Source organism: Panthera tigris, chromosome B4 (assembly GCF_018350195.1).
Source record: "Panthera tigris isolate Pti1 chromosome B4, P.tigris_Pti1_mat1.1, whole genome shotgun sequence".
NCBI lineage: Eukaryota > Metazoa > Chordata > Mammalia > Carnivora > Felidae > Panthera > Panthera tigris.
This window is the reverse complement of record NC_056666.1, coordinates 63,309,547-63,325,475: the sequence shown is the minus strand read 5'-3', so window position 1 is coordinate 63,325,475 and position 15,929 is coordinate 63,309,547. Positions and strand designations below refer to the sequence as shown.

Sequence of the window (15,929 nt, the reverse complement as noted above, 5' to 3'; positions counted from 1 at the left end):
AATTAGAGTAGCTGACTGAGTGGTGTACTTAAATAAATATTTGAGTTCAGCCAAGAACATGTCGGGTGGATGTTGGGAGAGGCAATCTGCCATGAACCTACTGGTTATGCCAAGAATGTAAGGCTTTGACTACTCTTTACCTAGGGCATTTCTCAAATGTGTTTTTGCAGCAAATACTGTCTCCTTCCAAAAAAGAAAAGCAAACTTGCTTCAGTTTACCATAAAAGTTGTGAATCACCCAAGCTCATTGTTTTTCTCAAGCATTCATCTGGGCCCTACCTATATTACACGGTAGGACTTAGAGGGCATGAAGAGCCAGCATAAATGTGAAGCTCTGACTACTGCTCTTGTCATGTATAGTAAAGTCCTTCTTCTTTGACTCAGGAATCTATCTTCTGCTAGCATTCATGAAATGGTAGTAGGCTAACTTGCAAGCTTGTAAGTGGGAGAAATTCTCAGACTCTGCATAGTTCTTGACAACTGCAAAATTCAATTCCAGGTAGTTTTTAAGTCAAAAAGTGAAAAGCCGGGGTGCCTGGCTGGCTCACTCAGCAGAGCATGATCTCAGGGTTGTGAGTTCAAGCCCCACATTGGGCACAGAGATTATTTAATTAAAAAAAATTTTTTTAAGTGAAAGATAAAACAACACATTTAGTTAATTTTTCCTAGAAGAAAGCATAGCAGATTAGCTTCATGAACTTAGGACAGTGAAAGAGTTCATAAACAGAATGCAAAAGAAACTTTCCATAAAGAAAACATTAGACTATACTTCAACATAAGACATGGGAAAGAGAGTGAAAAGGCAGTCCACAGAATGGGAGAATATAATTGCCACATATATAACCAACAGAAAGCTCATGTCCAGAATAGAAGAGGAACCCCTACATGTCGGTAAGTAAAATGTAGACCCTAAAGAAAACTGGGCAGGCTACTTGAACAGATACTCCACAAGAGACTATCCAAATGAACAATAAAGAAATGAAAACATGCTCAAATTAATTCATAATAAGGGGTTGCAATTTTTTAAATGTTTTTTTATTTATTTTTGACCGAGAGAGAGAGAGAGAGCATGAGCAGGGGAGGGGCAGAGAGAGAGGGAGACACAGAATCCAAAGCAAACCCCAGGCTCTGAGCTGTCAGCACAGAGCCCAATGCAGGGCTCGAACTCAGACTGCGAGATCATGACTTGAGCCAAAGTTGGATGCTCAACCAACTGAGCCACCCAGGCACCCCAATAAGGGGTTGCAATTTAAAGTCACATTGCATTGCTGCCATATATTCATAAATTGGCTACAATTAAAAAGACTGATAATGCCATGCTGACAAAGATATGGATTCCAGGAACTTTCACCAATTGAAGATAGGAATCAGTACAATCACTTCCGAAGACTGTTTGGCATGAAGCTAAACATATGCACACCCTATGAGCCAGCAATTCCACTTGTAGACATATACTTGATTAAAACAGGCACACGTGCACCAAAAGACCTGTCCAAGAGCATTCATATGAATATAATTTATAATAGTAAATTATAAACCACCCAAATGTTCGCTGACAATAGAAAAGACAAATTGTTCAAACAATGGAATATTATACAGTATTGAAAATGGACTTGAACAAACTCAAAATTAAAATCAACTTGGGACACCTGGGTGGCTCAGTCAGTTGAGCGTCCAACTTCAGCTCGGGTCATGATCTCACAGTCCATGAGTTCGAGCCCCACGTCGGGCTCTGTGCTAACAGCTCAGAGCCTGGAGCCTGTTTGAGATTCTGTGTCTCCCTCTCTCTGCCCCTTCGCCGCTCATGCTCTGTCTCTCTCTGTGTCTCAAAAATGAATAAACTTTAAGAAACAATTTTTTTACATCAACTATAGCTACCTGCAACAATGCAGATGAATCTTGTAAACTTGTTAGCCAAAGAAGCCAAAGAAAAATGGTAGAACAACGTTAAAACTAGACTGAATACAATCTAATGTGAAAAACATTAATGTGGATAGAGAAATTACTTACTGAGGAAAGGAATATTCTACAAGAAGAAATAATGATCATGAATTTGCAACTAACACCAAAGTCTTATTAAAAGGAATGTTGTCACATACAAAGACAATTGACACATTCAGCCATGGTAGGAAATTTAATATACTACATTTTACAATTATAGAAAACAATATTCTGTTATTTACACACATATACTTTAGTAGTAAAAATATAATAAAATCATGGACATAAACTGTTTTAAAAGCTGTTTAAAAAAAAAAAAACTTCATGGTTGTGGTTGCCTCTACCAAGGGCAATAAAGAGAGTAAACCTATGTAGGTGTACAAAGGAGGCTTTAATTTTATCTGAAATGTTTTATGTCTTAAAGATATTTGACACAATATGATAAATAATAAATTTTAAAATTCTAGATTTATGATGCAAGGATTTTATGTCATTCTATTTTAATTTTATGTATTTAAATTTTTTCATTATAAAATAGTAATGTACAAAAAGCAAAAACTAGTAGAAATGAAAGTAACTTCATAGGGGATTAATCACTGGATTCTACTCCTGAAATAGTTATTGTACTATATGCTAACTAACTTGGATGTAAATTACAAAATAAATAAATAAAATAAAATAAAATATTCCCCCCCCCAAAAAAGAAATGAAAGTAACTTGATTTCAAAATACAAGTATTGTATTGTAAACTAAGAATTCTACAAATTTAGTAGAAAAAATAAGAACATAGATGAGTTGGGGTGGCTGGGTGGCTCAGTTGGTTAGGCGTCATGCTCGGCTCAGGTCATGATCTCATGGTTCGCGGGTTTCAGCCCCACATCGGGCTCCGTGCCGACAGCTCAGAGCCTGCAGCCTGCTTCAGATTTTGTGTCTACCTCTCTCTCTGCTCCTCCCCCACTCATGCTCTGTTTCTCTCTGTCTTAAAAATAAAAATAAACATAAAAAAAAGAACATAGAAGAATTAATACTATCCATAAACAATCATATATGTCCACATAATATATTTGTGTGCATACACATACATACATGGAGAGATATAGTTAGACAAACATGCATAATGGAGAGAACATTACATCTCTTAGAGAACATACATTCTCTAAATGTTTATAGAGCAAATACAAATTCAGTCATATATTTGGCCACAAAAACAACTCTTACAAATTTAAGTCAAAAAATAGTAAAATAGGCAAAGGATATGAATAGACAATTTAGAGAAATAGGCTATCCAGATAGCCAATAGGTTCATGAAAAGATGTCAAATTTACAGTAAATAGAGAAATGCAAATTAAAGTAATAATGTACCACTTTTCACACATAAGATTTTCCAACATTCAAGAGTAGGTAGACTTTTAAAGCAGTGGTGAGTGAAAAACTAGATAAATCTATGACAAATACCACATATATAAATTAGAAATACAAGCATGTTAAAAGGACACATACATCAAAAGGGTACATACTAGACATTAGATTCCTGGATGATGGAGGATGTGATTGGGAAATGGAGATAATGGAAATGAAAAATTAAGTAAAATAAACCTATTGCCTGAGGGATGTAAAGAAATAGGGTAGATATAATAAATATGAAGTGTTATAGACTTTCTAGAAAACAATCTGACAACATATGTTAACATGTCCTAGAAGCAGTGGAATATCATATATAGACTGACTAAATAAATCATCCACACTGTGAAATGTTATATAGCCATGAAAGGAGCATTAGAACTATACTTGATGCTTTGAAGAATTTTGTAAGATATTATTGAGTTAAAGAGGGTATAGAAAAGAGTACACAGTGATGCCATTTTAGAAAACAATGATCATCCACCCCCCACAACCCTTTAAATGTGTATGTGTGTATGTTTGTGTGTGCGTATGTGTGTGTGTAAAAGCATAGAAAAAAATAAGAAAGAACATACACTAGATATTAGTGGGAGGAAGGAAGGAGAAAGGATCAGAGAGGGAAATTCATGAATGTAAAATTATATATATGTGGGGATATTTGTAGTCAGAAATTTAAGGAAGATTTATATTTATTTGTTTTAAGTATGAGGTTCTCAGTTGGAATTTCAGGCCACATATGAGATATGTTGGTCATATGGGTCTTGGTTATTGCCTGCTCTGATAACCCTACTCTAGGCATATACAACCCTGGTTGTTATCTCCATGATTTGTACTATTTGTGCAGTCTTTATGGTCATAGTTCTTTCATGATTTCATTACACAAATAATTTTTAAGAAAAATCATGAAAAGTTTGCTGCATGAATAGATAAAACTTGTCAATTAACAGGCCCTAGCTCACTGTTTATTTAGGAATATGTAACAGAAATGTTAGTAGTATGTCTTAGGAATTAGAGAAAAACTTAGGACTTAGGAAAAACTTTTTTTGACATTTAGAATGCATTTTAGTAAATGAGGTATGCTGAGAAAAAAAATGTGAGGGAAGAGCCTCTGGTCCACAACTGAGTACACGCTAGGCTTTTAAATCTTACCAAGCTTATGTTGCAAATATTTATATTAAATGTACACCCTATTTATGAAAGGACTAAGTGCTAACAAACAGCATCAAATATTAGGAATCAGTATAGGTACCATGTAATTTACTGTATTGTTTTGTATTTCAGATGCCTTTGGTGCTTCATGAAGAATATTTCCAGATATATCACAGACATTAAGCCTTTGCCTCCAAACATAAAAGACAGACTGATTAAAATAATGAGTACCCAGGGGCAGATAACAGATTCAAATATAAGTGAGGTAAGAGTATGTATATTTGTAAAGCAAGCATATTATATTTTACTATTTAGATATGGTTTCAGATTTTTAGAGCAATGGCATATAGTAGGTTTAGTAATAATGGTTTTTTTTAGGTTTAGTAATAATTTCAAAATATAATAAAACATTGGGGTTCTTTTTTTCTCTGCATATAACCAAATGTTTATGTGTAATAGTTACTTAAAAATCTCCCACCATTCTTTCATCCGCTTCCCTTGTCTTCATTATACCAGCACCCTTGATCTCTACATTTTTTTAAAGTTTTAAGCTTTTTGAACTATTATAGCTCAATAAGTCTGGAAAAAATTAAAATGCAGGGTGAATACACAAATGGCAAAAAAAAAAAAAAAACCCACAGTAAGAAATATATGTTCTATTATGCCTCTGGTACACAAACCACATTTACATGTAACATACTGTGTGCAGTACACTTGGATATTTTCTATTTTGTTCTATTATGTCTTATTTCAATTTACAAAAATGTTGATCAGAGTCCACTAAGTTGATTTTATCCACTCATGGCTAACAATCAGCAGTTAAAAGCCACTCCTGTAAACTCATTCTTCCAGATACCTCCCTCCTGCTAACTAATACTCACTCTCCCTCCTTACAGCTAAGCTAAAATTGGCTATTCTATAAGGCAATAAGTATAGTAAAGGCCTCCAACCTGATTTGAAATCCTAGCTTTGCCACTCTCTAACATTGAGCGTCAGTGCCCTTAACTATAAAATGGGTTTGTAGCCATCATCACTGTCTTCAGAGACTCTAGTCTAGACTAGACTAGTCTACTATAGAAACTCTGGTTCTAACTACCAACTGCTGACTTTAGTACACATTCTGCCCAAAGCCCGGAATCAAAAGGGAACAAACTGTGGTGATAGCACTCCAGCATATGACTGTCCCTGTGACCTCTCTTTGTAATTGCACTTACATGTGCCATTAGTGTTTCTTTTAACAGCCTGAGGTACCTGTAGTGCTTTGATTTCTTCATGTTAGCTTGCACTGGAACATAGACATTTTAGTGTTGCAGTCTGCTTGACTCAATGGAGGTAGAATAATATCCCCAGGTTCTTACTGCCAGTGGTTCTGTGGATATATATAGTTTGTGTATGGCTCACAGAAGAAACATTATGAAACTACAGAAAATTGATGCTTTTCCTCATTTCCCCACTATCCCCATTTTGTTCTAACCCTTTAGCTTATATTGGAGTGGCTTAAATGTTCATTTTATGACAATCCTTAATATTCATTTAAACTTCATTTTACCTGAATAGGAAAGGGCTAAGGGGTGAATGAGATAGAGAAAAAACAGAAGTATGCTTTCTTTAGTGCTCTCTCTCAAATCCCTGTCCTATAAAATGGAGTCCTGCTTATGAAATTATTCAAAAAGCCAGATCTAACATCTGTTGCAAAGTTGAATGCATCATTGGATGGCTCTTTTTGAAATATTTCCTAAATCTTTTTATAGTTAGATGGAGGAGGCCTTTCTAAACATGACACCAAAGTTAGAAACCAAGAAGAAAACTATTGATGGATTTGATTACATAATAATATGAAATTTCTTACTGCAAGAAGAAAAAAAAAGAAAGTCAAGTAACAAACTAGGAAAAATATTTGCAATACACATGTAATTCTATAGGTTTGTTATCTTGATAACAAACCAATAAGAAAAATCAAAACAAATACTAAAACAGAAGAATCAGGAAATACTCAAAGGAAAAAATATAAATCACTATCAGTGTATAAAAGTATATTTAACCTCATTAGTAATAAAAGTCACAGTTTGTCTTTCAGTTTGGCATTGCCAGAGACTTAAAAAATAATAATACCCAGTGTTGACAATAGTGTGGGCAACAGTCACTTTTGTCTCCTGTTGGTGGGAGTGTGAATTTATAAAAACCTTTTAGGAGGACAGTGTGGCATTAACTATCAAAAGTCCTAAAAATGTACTTACTGTGGACTCAAAAATTTTAGTCCTAGTATTTTTTCCAGTTTTATTGAGATATGATTGACATATAACATTGTGTAGGTTTACAGCCTACAACATAATGTGATGATTTGATACATTTACATATTGCAAAATGATTACCACAATAGGGTTATTTAGCATCTGCATTTACCATTTACTTCTGACATGAATCCCAAGAAATAATAATCAGGAAAGTACATAGGTATGCTCATCATAATACCATTTATCATAATAGTTGACAGTTACGTATAACACATAAGCGAGACACCTTTGTCACAAAATATTCTACCAATTTTAATAAAGAGGGTATTGAGGCACACACACACACACACACACACACACACACACAAACCAGAATTGGATCACACTCAAAGGGTTCAAACTCAGGCAGTCTGCCTCCAGAGGACATGTTCTTAATCACTATACTATATTGCCTCCTAACTCAACCTAAATGTTCAACTGAAGTGTTTTTCAGTGTAGGATGCATTTAATACATTATGGTGCATTCATAAAATGGAATCATATGTAACCACAATAAGTTGTTTTTGTAAAAGTGCTCATCTTATATATAATCTGATCCCATTTTTCTTCAAAGTTGTTCTTTTTTTTTTTTTTTAAGTCAAAAAACACCAAAACTAAAATGCTTTTCTCTGGGCATTGGTATGATGGGTAATTTTAGTTATAATGGATAAAATCATAGCCTTTGGAATTGGAAAGACCTGGTTTTCAATCTTAGCTCTGCTTCTTTTTTGCTGTGTACTTTGTGTTACTATTTAAGCTCTGGATGCCTCAGTTCCCTCCTTTATAATATGGTAATGACGAATCTCTCAAGAGTGTTTGTGTGTTTGAGAAAGAGAGAATACTAAATGGCATCATGTATATAATGTACTTAGTACTCTTCTTATTTTTATAATTTTTCTATATTGTCTAAATCTTTTCAGTAATAATACATTACTTTTACATTCAGAAAAGTAAAGTTAGTTCTACTTTGGAAAAAATAAAGTAAAAAGAACGCCCAAGAAAAGAGCTCAAAACCCTTTGAAATTGATTTGCTATATTTGTTGCTTTCAAGTAAACATTCAGAAATACTGGGTCTGCCAATAAGAATGAAGGAGGTAAATGTTGTAGATAAGTAATATTCATATCCTATAACCATTCAGTGTCTAAGTGATTAAAGACTCATACCTGCTGAGCAGAGGCATGTAGCCAGGATCTCTAATAATAGTCAGGATCTACTGAAAAAAGATAAGCACATGCCACCACCTCGATCCTGCTTCTCAGGTCCCAGCAAAGACTTTGGGGATGCTAGAAGCTGCACCTCCAGTTAGAAGTGGGCTTGTATTTTTCCTGCCTTACATATGTGTCTCCACACAGATATGTCTTTGTATTCTTTGCTACATTTTCCATCCACCATTTATCTGATGGGACCACCAAAACACTGAATATGGAATAAATATTTATATTCATAAGAAAAATTAATTTTTAAATCATGTATTTTTTATAGATTTTACATCCTGAAGTCCAAACTCTAGATCTACGGAGCTGTGATATTTCAGATACTGCTCTCCTGCACCTGTGCAACTGCAGAAAGCTGAGGAAATTAAATTTAAGTTCCTCAAAAGAAAACAGAATTTCCATAACTTCAAAAGGTCTGTTTGTTAACACTGAATAAATTGGTAGACTACTATTCCTCATCTAGTATAATTTTGGAACAAAGAACGGGAAGGAGGGGTAGTAAATTTGTCAAAAGTGAGTACAAAGATATCAAAGAAACAGAAACTGTATTTATCAATAAAAATATTCAAACTAAGGGTGCCTGGGTGGCTCAGTCAGTTATATGTCTGACTTCAGCTCGGGTCATGATCTCACGGCTCATGGATTCAAGCCCCATGTTGGACTCTGTGTTGGCAGCTCGGGGCCTGGACCTTGTTTCAGATTCTGTGTCTCCCTTGCTCTCTGCCCCTCCCCCACTCATGTATATATATGTCTGTGTGTGTGTGTGTATATATACATATATATATATATATATATATATACACACTCTCTCTCTCTCTCAAAAATAAATAAACATTAAAAAAAATGTTTAATATTCAAACCAAGCGAAAGAATCCAAATTAGAGTTCCTGCTTATAATCTTTGCTGAAAGTTAAGAATACACTAAGTCACTACTTGCAATTTAAACATATTTTTTTAAATTTTTTTTTTTTAACGTTTATTTTATTTTTGAAACAGAGCATGAACGGGGGAGGGGCAGAGAGAGAGGGAGACACAGAATCAGAAGCAGGCTCCAGGCTCTGAGCCATCAGCCCAGAGCCCGACACAGGGCTCGAACTCATGGACCGTGAGATCGTGACCTGAGCTGAAGTCGGACGCTTAACCGACTGAGCCACCCAGGCGCCCCTAAACATATATAAAATAAACATGGATGGACACCTCTGTATTTTAAATATTTTTCCTGGTATAATAGAATAAGAAATGACCAGTTCATACTTTAAGGCTTTCTTGAGGCTTACTTTAAGCCTTAAGGCTTAAGCCTTTAAGCCTTAAGGCTTACTTTAAGGCAAAATTACAACAGAAAGTTAAATCATCATCAGAGTAAGGTTACTAAGCACTCTGCTATCAGTCTGTACAATGCATAGTTTATTTTTTGTTTTTATGTCTTTTGATTAAAAAAATTTTTTTATTGGAGTAGGGTTGACATACAATGTTACAATAGTTTCAGTGGTACAAACTTAGTGATTAGACAAGCCTGTACATTATGCGAAGCTCACCACAAGTGTTGCTTCCCTCTGTCACCATGCAAGACCATTACAATACCATCAACTATATTCCCTACGCTGTACCTTTCATCCCCTACAATGCATAGTTTTTAATAGCCAGTCAGACTGCATTTTTCAGTGTCACTATTGCATGAATTACAGAGTTTTGGCCCTTTTTTTCTATCAATATAGAATTTTAACCTTTCCCTTCAATATAAGAAAGAGAGACTATCAATGGACGAATGGATAAAGAAGATGTGATACACACACACACACACACACACACACACACACACACAGTGGTATTACTCAGCAATCAAAAAGAATGAAATCTTGCCATTCACAGCTACGTGGATGGAGCTAGAGGGTATTATGCTAAGCAAAATTAGAGAAAAACAAATATCATGACTTCATTCATATGAGGACTTTAAGACACAGAACAGATGAACATAAGGGAAGGGAAGCAAAAATAATATAAAAACAGGGAGGGGATAAAAGCATAAGAGACTCTTAAATATGGAGAACAAACAGAAGGTTACTAGAGGGGTTGTGGGAGGGGGTAGGGGCATTAAGGAATCTATTCCTGAAATCATTGTTGCACTATATGCTAACTTGGATGTAAATTTTAAAAATAAATTAAATTAAAAAAAAAAAAAGAGGGACTGATTTGTCTAGCTAGGTTTCTGGAAAGTTTTGTGAGTAGTTGGCTATATTTTGCAGTCATCTTGGTTAGCAAGTTAGGCTACCTATAATATTACAAAGAAGCTTAAGTTTTTTAAATGTTTACACAAATAGTAACTCACTAAAAAGAACTTTCATGCTGGACACTGATAAATAAAATAAAAGTTCTTTTGGGGGGTAAAAAAAATAAAAAATCAAAGATCTTAAGATACAGAGAACAGTAAAAATGACCTACATATGAATTTCCCATCTTCCCTTTTGTGTATTTTGATCATAAAGCTATCTTTTAACACTGTTGTAATGTGTGTACATGATTAAAAGGCCCAGGATTCCCAAAGTACTCTCATTTATGTGGCTCATTATCATGTACCAGTCTCCAATGTGCATTTACATCAGTTTAATTGGATTTAAGAGTCAAAGGGGGAAGAGAGAGTGCAGAAACATATGTATGATTCCTAAGGATAACAATGAAAACTATTACCTAAGACATTGGGGCGATTTAACTTTTGATTTCCCTTCAGAGTCCACAAGAAAATTAACTTTATTACTTTAAAACTTTTGTTTTAACAAAAAGATTTATCTACTATTTAATTGCCTAATTTGGTTCTGAATAACTTTTGGCTGTTTCCTAAAGGCAAATCTACTTGTCAACAGTAAAGCCTTGCCATTCATTACAGATATTCTGAATGATATACTACAGACTCTGTAGAGAATTCCTGAAACTTTCCAAAAGAGTTTTAATAATGGCAGCATCACTGGAAAATAAGTATATCCTCACAGACGGACTACTTTGCAAAAGGCTAACATACAGTTGGATACATCAATACTGGTGACTGCTAAAATGAAAATCAGTCACATTTCTCATATATATGTATATATAGCTCATTGATACATAATTATGTTTCCCCTCAGGAATAAAAGCAGTGGCTTCCTCCTGTTCATACCTGCATGAAGCTTCTTTGAAAAGATGCTGCAATCTCACTGATGAAGGAGTCCTTGCTCTTGCACGTAACTGCCGGCTACTAAAGATCATTGATTTAGGTGGCTGTTTAGGTATTACTGATGTGTCCTTACATGCATTAGGAGAAAACTGCCCATTTTTGCAGTGTGTTGATTTCTCAGCTACGCAGGTAAATGAAATACAGACTTACTATATAGAGACTGTATGTGTTTGCCCAGTGAACTTCCATGACTCATCAGAAGAGCATAATTAATTCTTTTGGTTGTTGTTGAATTTGTTGACTACCTCATGCTTCACTGTTTATATAATTGCAATATAATTTGGCACATTTCCCTCAATTATTTTAAGTAAGGGTCAAAAAGATAAGTGTGGCTAAAACACATGTTTGCTAAACGGGAGGCGATAAAACTATACATAAATGATTAATAATATTTAGAAAATTTAATTCCATCTTTCCCATTTGTGTGCTGTGTTGCTTTTTCTCTTTGCTTAGGTGTCAGATGATGGGGTGGTTGCACTTGTTAATGGACCTTGTGCCAAGAAATTAGAGGTAATTTTTAAATATCTATGAAGTTGGTGCTGACTAAATTCTTTATATTATCGTCAGAAATTATTTTTTGAATGTAGCAAACAACCAATGCCTTATAAATTAGGTGTTTCCATGGCATTATTTTGATTGGGTTTGCTTTGGGTTTTTGCCTCCACCTCTTTATTTCCAGAGTGAAGAAAAACAGTAAAGTTAGATAAAGCATGCTTCAAATAAAAACCCATTCTGCTTCTAACAAAAGGTCTCATTTTCCATAAGTTTTAGTTTCTAACACATTTAAGGATACTCTTATTATGGGTAAAGATTATGAAAGTTTATCAGTGTAAAAATTACATTCTTTAGAATCTTCATTGCCAGGACTACTTAGTCCCGTACTATTCTATTTTCTTAATATACATGAAGGGATTCAGAATATGCCAGTCACATAAAACTTATTTTGAGCTAAAGATGTTTAAAAATCAACAGATGCAGGCGCCTGGGTGACTTAGTCAGTTAAGCATCCGGCTCTAGATTTCGGTTCAGGTTGTGATCTCATGGTTAGTGAGTTCGAGCCTCACATCAGGCTCTGTGCTCGTGGTGTGGAGCCTGCTTGTGATTCTCTCTCTCTTTCTCTCTCTCTCTCTCTCTCTCTCTCTCTCTAACCCTCCCCAGCTTGCTCTCTTCTTTCTCTCAAAGTAAATAAACTTTAAAAAAATCTACAGATGCAAAAAGAGGCTTTGTCTGAAACACACACACACACACACACACACACACACACCCCATCTGCCTAAAAACTGAGACTTCCAAAAGCATTCAACTGCCTCGAACCCCTTTCAAGGAAGACTACCCAAAACCAGGAAGATTGCTTCCATCACTGGAGGAATCAAATGAGAAATTAATAAACAAACATTGTCACAAGACTATCATACCTCCTTTACTCTCTAAAGGCCCATTTTGTTTTCCCTAAAAGTCATCTATTTTTCTCTAAGTGTCCTATCTCCCCCTCCCTTTCTCCTGTTAAGATGATATATAAACTCAAAATCATAGCCATGTCTTTGAGCCACTTTCTTTGTGAGCTAGTGTGTGAATAAACTTTGTCTTTTCTCTTGTTAGTCTGTCTTTGTCAGTTTAATTCACAAGCTCCCAAAGATAGAACATAATAGAATAGAGAAAAAGTTTTCCTCCCCAACAGCTGCATTGTACAGCTATTTAAAAAACTCCTAAATTAATGTGCAGCCCTTCCATTCAGTGACTGATGTGGCACCTATAACCTGTTTCTAAATATATTAAGAAGCCTTTTATCCCAGGATTTTGGTTTCTGCCTTTCCCAGTTTATAGTGGGGGTTTTTAAGTCTTATTAATAAGCCACATCAAATGTTTTTTGGAAGTAAACAGGCTGTAAATGAATTATAAATGTTAATACTATCATAATAGAATAGCAGTGCCATGCTTTTGCCCAAATATTTCTTCTTGAGTTATTGCCCTGAGATAATTTTTTCGTTTTTATATCTGCATGCTGCTTGTATGTATGTGTGTTTGCATGTGTATGTGTATATATACATACATATAGCATATATATTTTTACAAATCCTTTGATTAGCAAATTACCATATTTTCTTATACCAAGTTCCAAATTCCAAATTGCATCCTAACTGTAGGGGTAATAAACTCTGCCATAACGTTTACTGTTTGAAATACTAACATTTGTTGAGCACTTACTATATATTACATACTGTTGCCTTATATTCATTAGGTTATCTAATTCTTATAACAACATTATCCTATAATCATCATAATTTTTTTTAAGTTTAGAGAGAGAGAGCATGAGCAGGGGAGGGGATAGAGGGGGGCGGGGAGGGAGAGAGAGAGGGAAAGAGAGAGAATCTCAGTCAGGCTCTATACTCAGCACAGAGCCTAATGCAGGGCTTGATCCCATGACCCGGGGATCATGACCTGAGCCACAATCAAGAGTCAACACTCAACCAACTGAGCTACCCAGGAGCCCCCATCATCATTTTTAATAAAGTTCCCAAACAGTTAACACAGTTTACCATTCCCAAATAAAACTACCAGGAAATTAGATGTTATGCAGTGATAGGAAACATACCGGCATATTTACTTCAGTGTTACAAAACTAGGAGCACCAACCTAAGCAGACTTAGGAAGAGATTCAGGAACCAATAAGTGTTGGCAATTATACTGCCATATCATTCAATTTTTCATATTTTCAATCTTACAAATCTTATTTCTTTAAGTGCCAAAATATTTCAATGGAAATATTTCTAAACTTCATTAGAAGTTGGGTCACCTGGGTGGCTCAGTCAGTTAAGCCTCTGACTGCAGCTCAGGTCATAATCTCACCGTTCAAGCCTCACATTGGGCTCTGTGCTGAGAACTCAGAGCCTCGAACCCACTTCAGATTCTGTGTCTCCCTCTCTCTGCCTCACCCCGACTCACACTCTGTCTCTCTCTATCTCTTAAGAATGAATAAACATTAAAAAAAATTTTTTAAAGAAGGGGCACCTGGGTGGCTTAGTCGGTTAAGCATCCAACTTTGGCTCAGGTCATGATCTTGCAGTTCATGAGTTCGAGCTCTGAGTCGGGCTCTGTGCTGACAGCTCAGAGCCTGGAGCCTGCTTCAGATTCTGTGTCTCCCTCTCTCTCTGTTCCTCCCCTGCTCATGCTCTGTCTCTCTGTCTCTCTGTCTCTCTCTCTCTCAAAAATAAACATTGAAGAACTTAAGTCCTTCCTTAAAGTAAATATACTTTGACTTTTGTCTGATAGCATCTAGTATTTATGTGACCACAATTTCTGGCTCATTGAAACACAAACTTTTTCATCTTTTTTACTGATTTTTCTCTTGTGGGCAATATGTATTCCTACCTTTTATCACATGCTCTGTTTTAATCTCTTGCTTTTTATATGTTCTCTTCCTGGAAATTATATTATCAATGTTACTGAATTGTTTATAACTTGAAAATAAATTTGGGGATGCCTGGGTGGCTCAGTCAGTTGGGCATCCATCCTGCCCTTGATTTCAGCTCAGGTCATGATCTCATGGTTTGTGGGATTGAGCCCAGCATTGGGCTGTGGGCTGATAGCATGGCGCCTTCTTGGGATTCTCTTTCTCCCTCTCTCTCTCTGCCTCTCCCCTGCTCATGCTCTCTCTCTCTCTCGCTCTTAAAATAAATAAATAAGCTTTAAAAAAAGAAATAAAGACAAGAAATTTGATTAAAAATCTAAGGACTTCAGGTACCTGGCTGGCTCAGTCAGTAGAGTATGCAACTCTTGATCTTAGTGTTATGAGTTCAAGCCCCACATTGGGAATAGAGCTTACTTGAAAGAAAGAAAGAAAGAAAGAAAGAAAGAAAGAAAGAAAGAAAGAAAGAAGTCTAACAACCTTTCCTAAAGACTGAGAAACAGTTATACAAACTTATGTTACAACATTTATTGAATGTCATGATTGTTTTTGAAATTTCCGTTGATTTAAGTTCCCAGTGGCAGAGACCATTTTGTTCATCATTTTATCATCATTTTATCCCTATGTATTACTGCAGTTCCAGGCACATGATAGTACCTCAATAAATGTTATCATATTGACTTTATATTACAGTCATTTTGTAAGTTTCTACAGTCTTCATCGTTAAAAGTTTTTTTCCTGTAAAATTTCATTTATTCAACAATTATTTATTAAGCACTTGCTATGTTCTAGGCATTGGTATATCAGAGAACAAAATCTGTTCATACAATGTATCATTCCTTAGTTTAATCATTTTTTTCTGTTATTGGTAATCCAGATTATTTCCAGTTTTTAACTGTTAGAAATAGTCATATGTTGGGGCTTACAAATTTTTTCTTCCATTGCTGTAACAAACTCCAAAAAATGGAATCAGTGGGTCAATAGGTATAGATATTTTAATGCTCCTAAATTCATATTGTAAGATTGTTTCCTATAAAGGTTATGTTGTGAATTCACAATTTTGCCAAGACCCCAGTTTGCAACATTGAATCTTTTTTTTTAAATGCCTTAATATATTTTAAATGGTACCTGGGTGGAGCGCTATTCCTTCCATCTGTTCTCAAATTGTATTTCTTTGTCCGTATCCTTTGCCAATTTATATCATAGGCTACCTTTGCCAGTTTATAACAGAAAATGTTTTTTTCCTCAATTTTATGAGTTTTCGGTATACGCAGGTTTCCTTTACTTACAAGATATGATTGATTATAATATGCACACCAACTTAATATCAACTTTTTGG

The 15,929-nt window shown here is 35.2% G+C and overlaps 1 protein-coding gene across 1 annotated transcript in view; it reads left to right on the top strand.

The window, feature by feature from the left end:
* AMN1 (antagonist of mitotic exit network 1 homolog) overlaps positions 1 to 15,929 on the top strand; it is a 55,734-nt gene that overhangs the window by 18,055 nt on the left and 21,750 nt on the right. The window contains exons 2-5 of the mRNA XM_007076176.3: positions 4,624 to 4,756; positions 8,248 to 8,392; positions 11,096 to 11,313; positions 11,638 to 11,694. Of these exons, the coding sequence (XP_007076238.1) occupies positions 4,624 to 4,756; positions 8,248 to 8,392; positions 11,096 to 11,313; positions 11,638 to 11,694 (553 nt within the window). The remainder of the gene's footprint in view (positions 1 to 4,623; positions 4,757 to 8,247; positions 8,393 to 11,095; positions 11,314 to 11,637; positions 11,695 to 15,929) is intronic.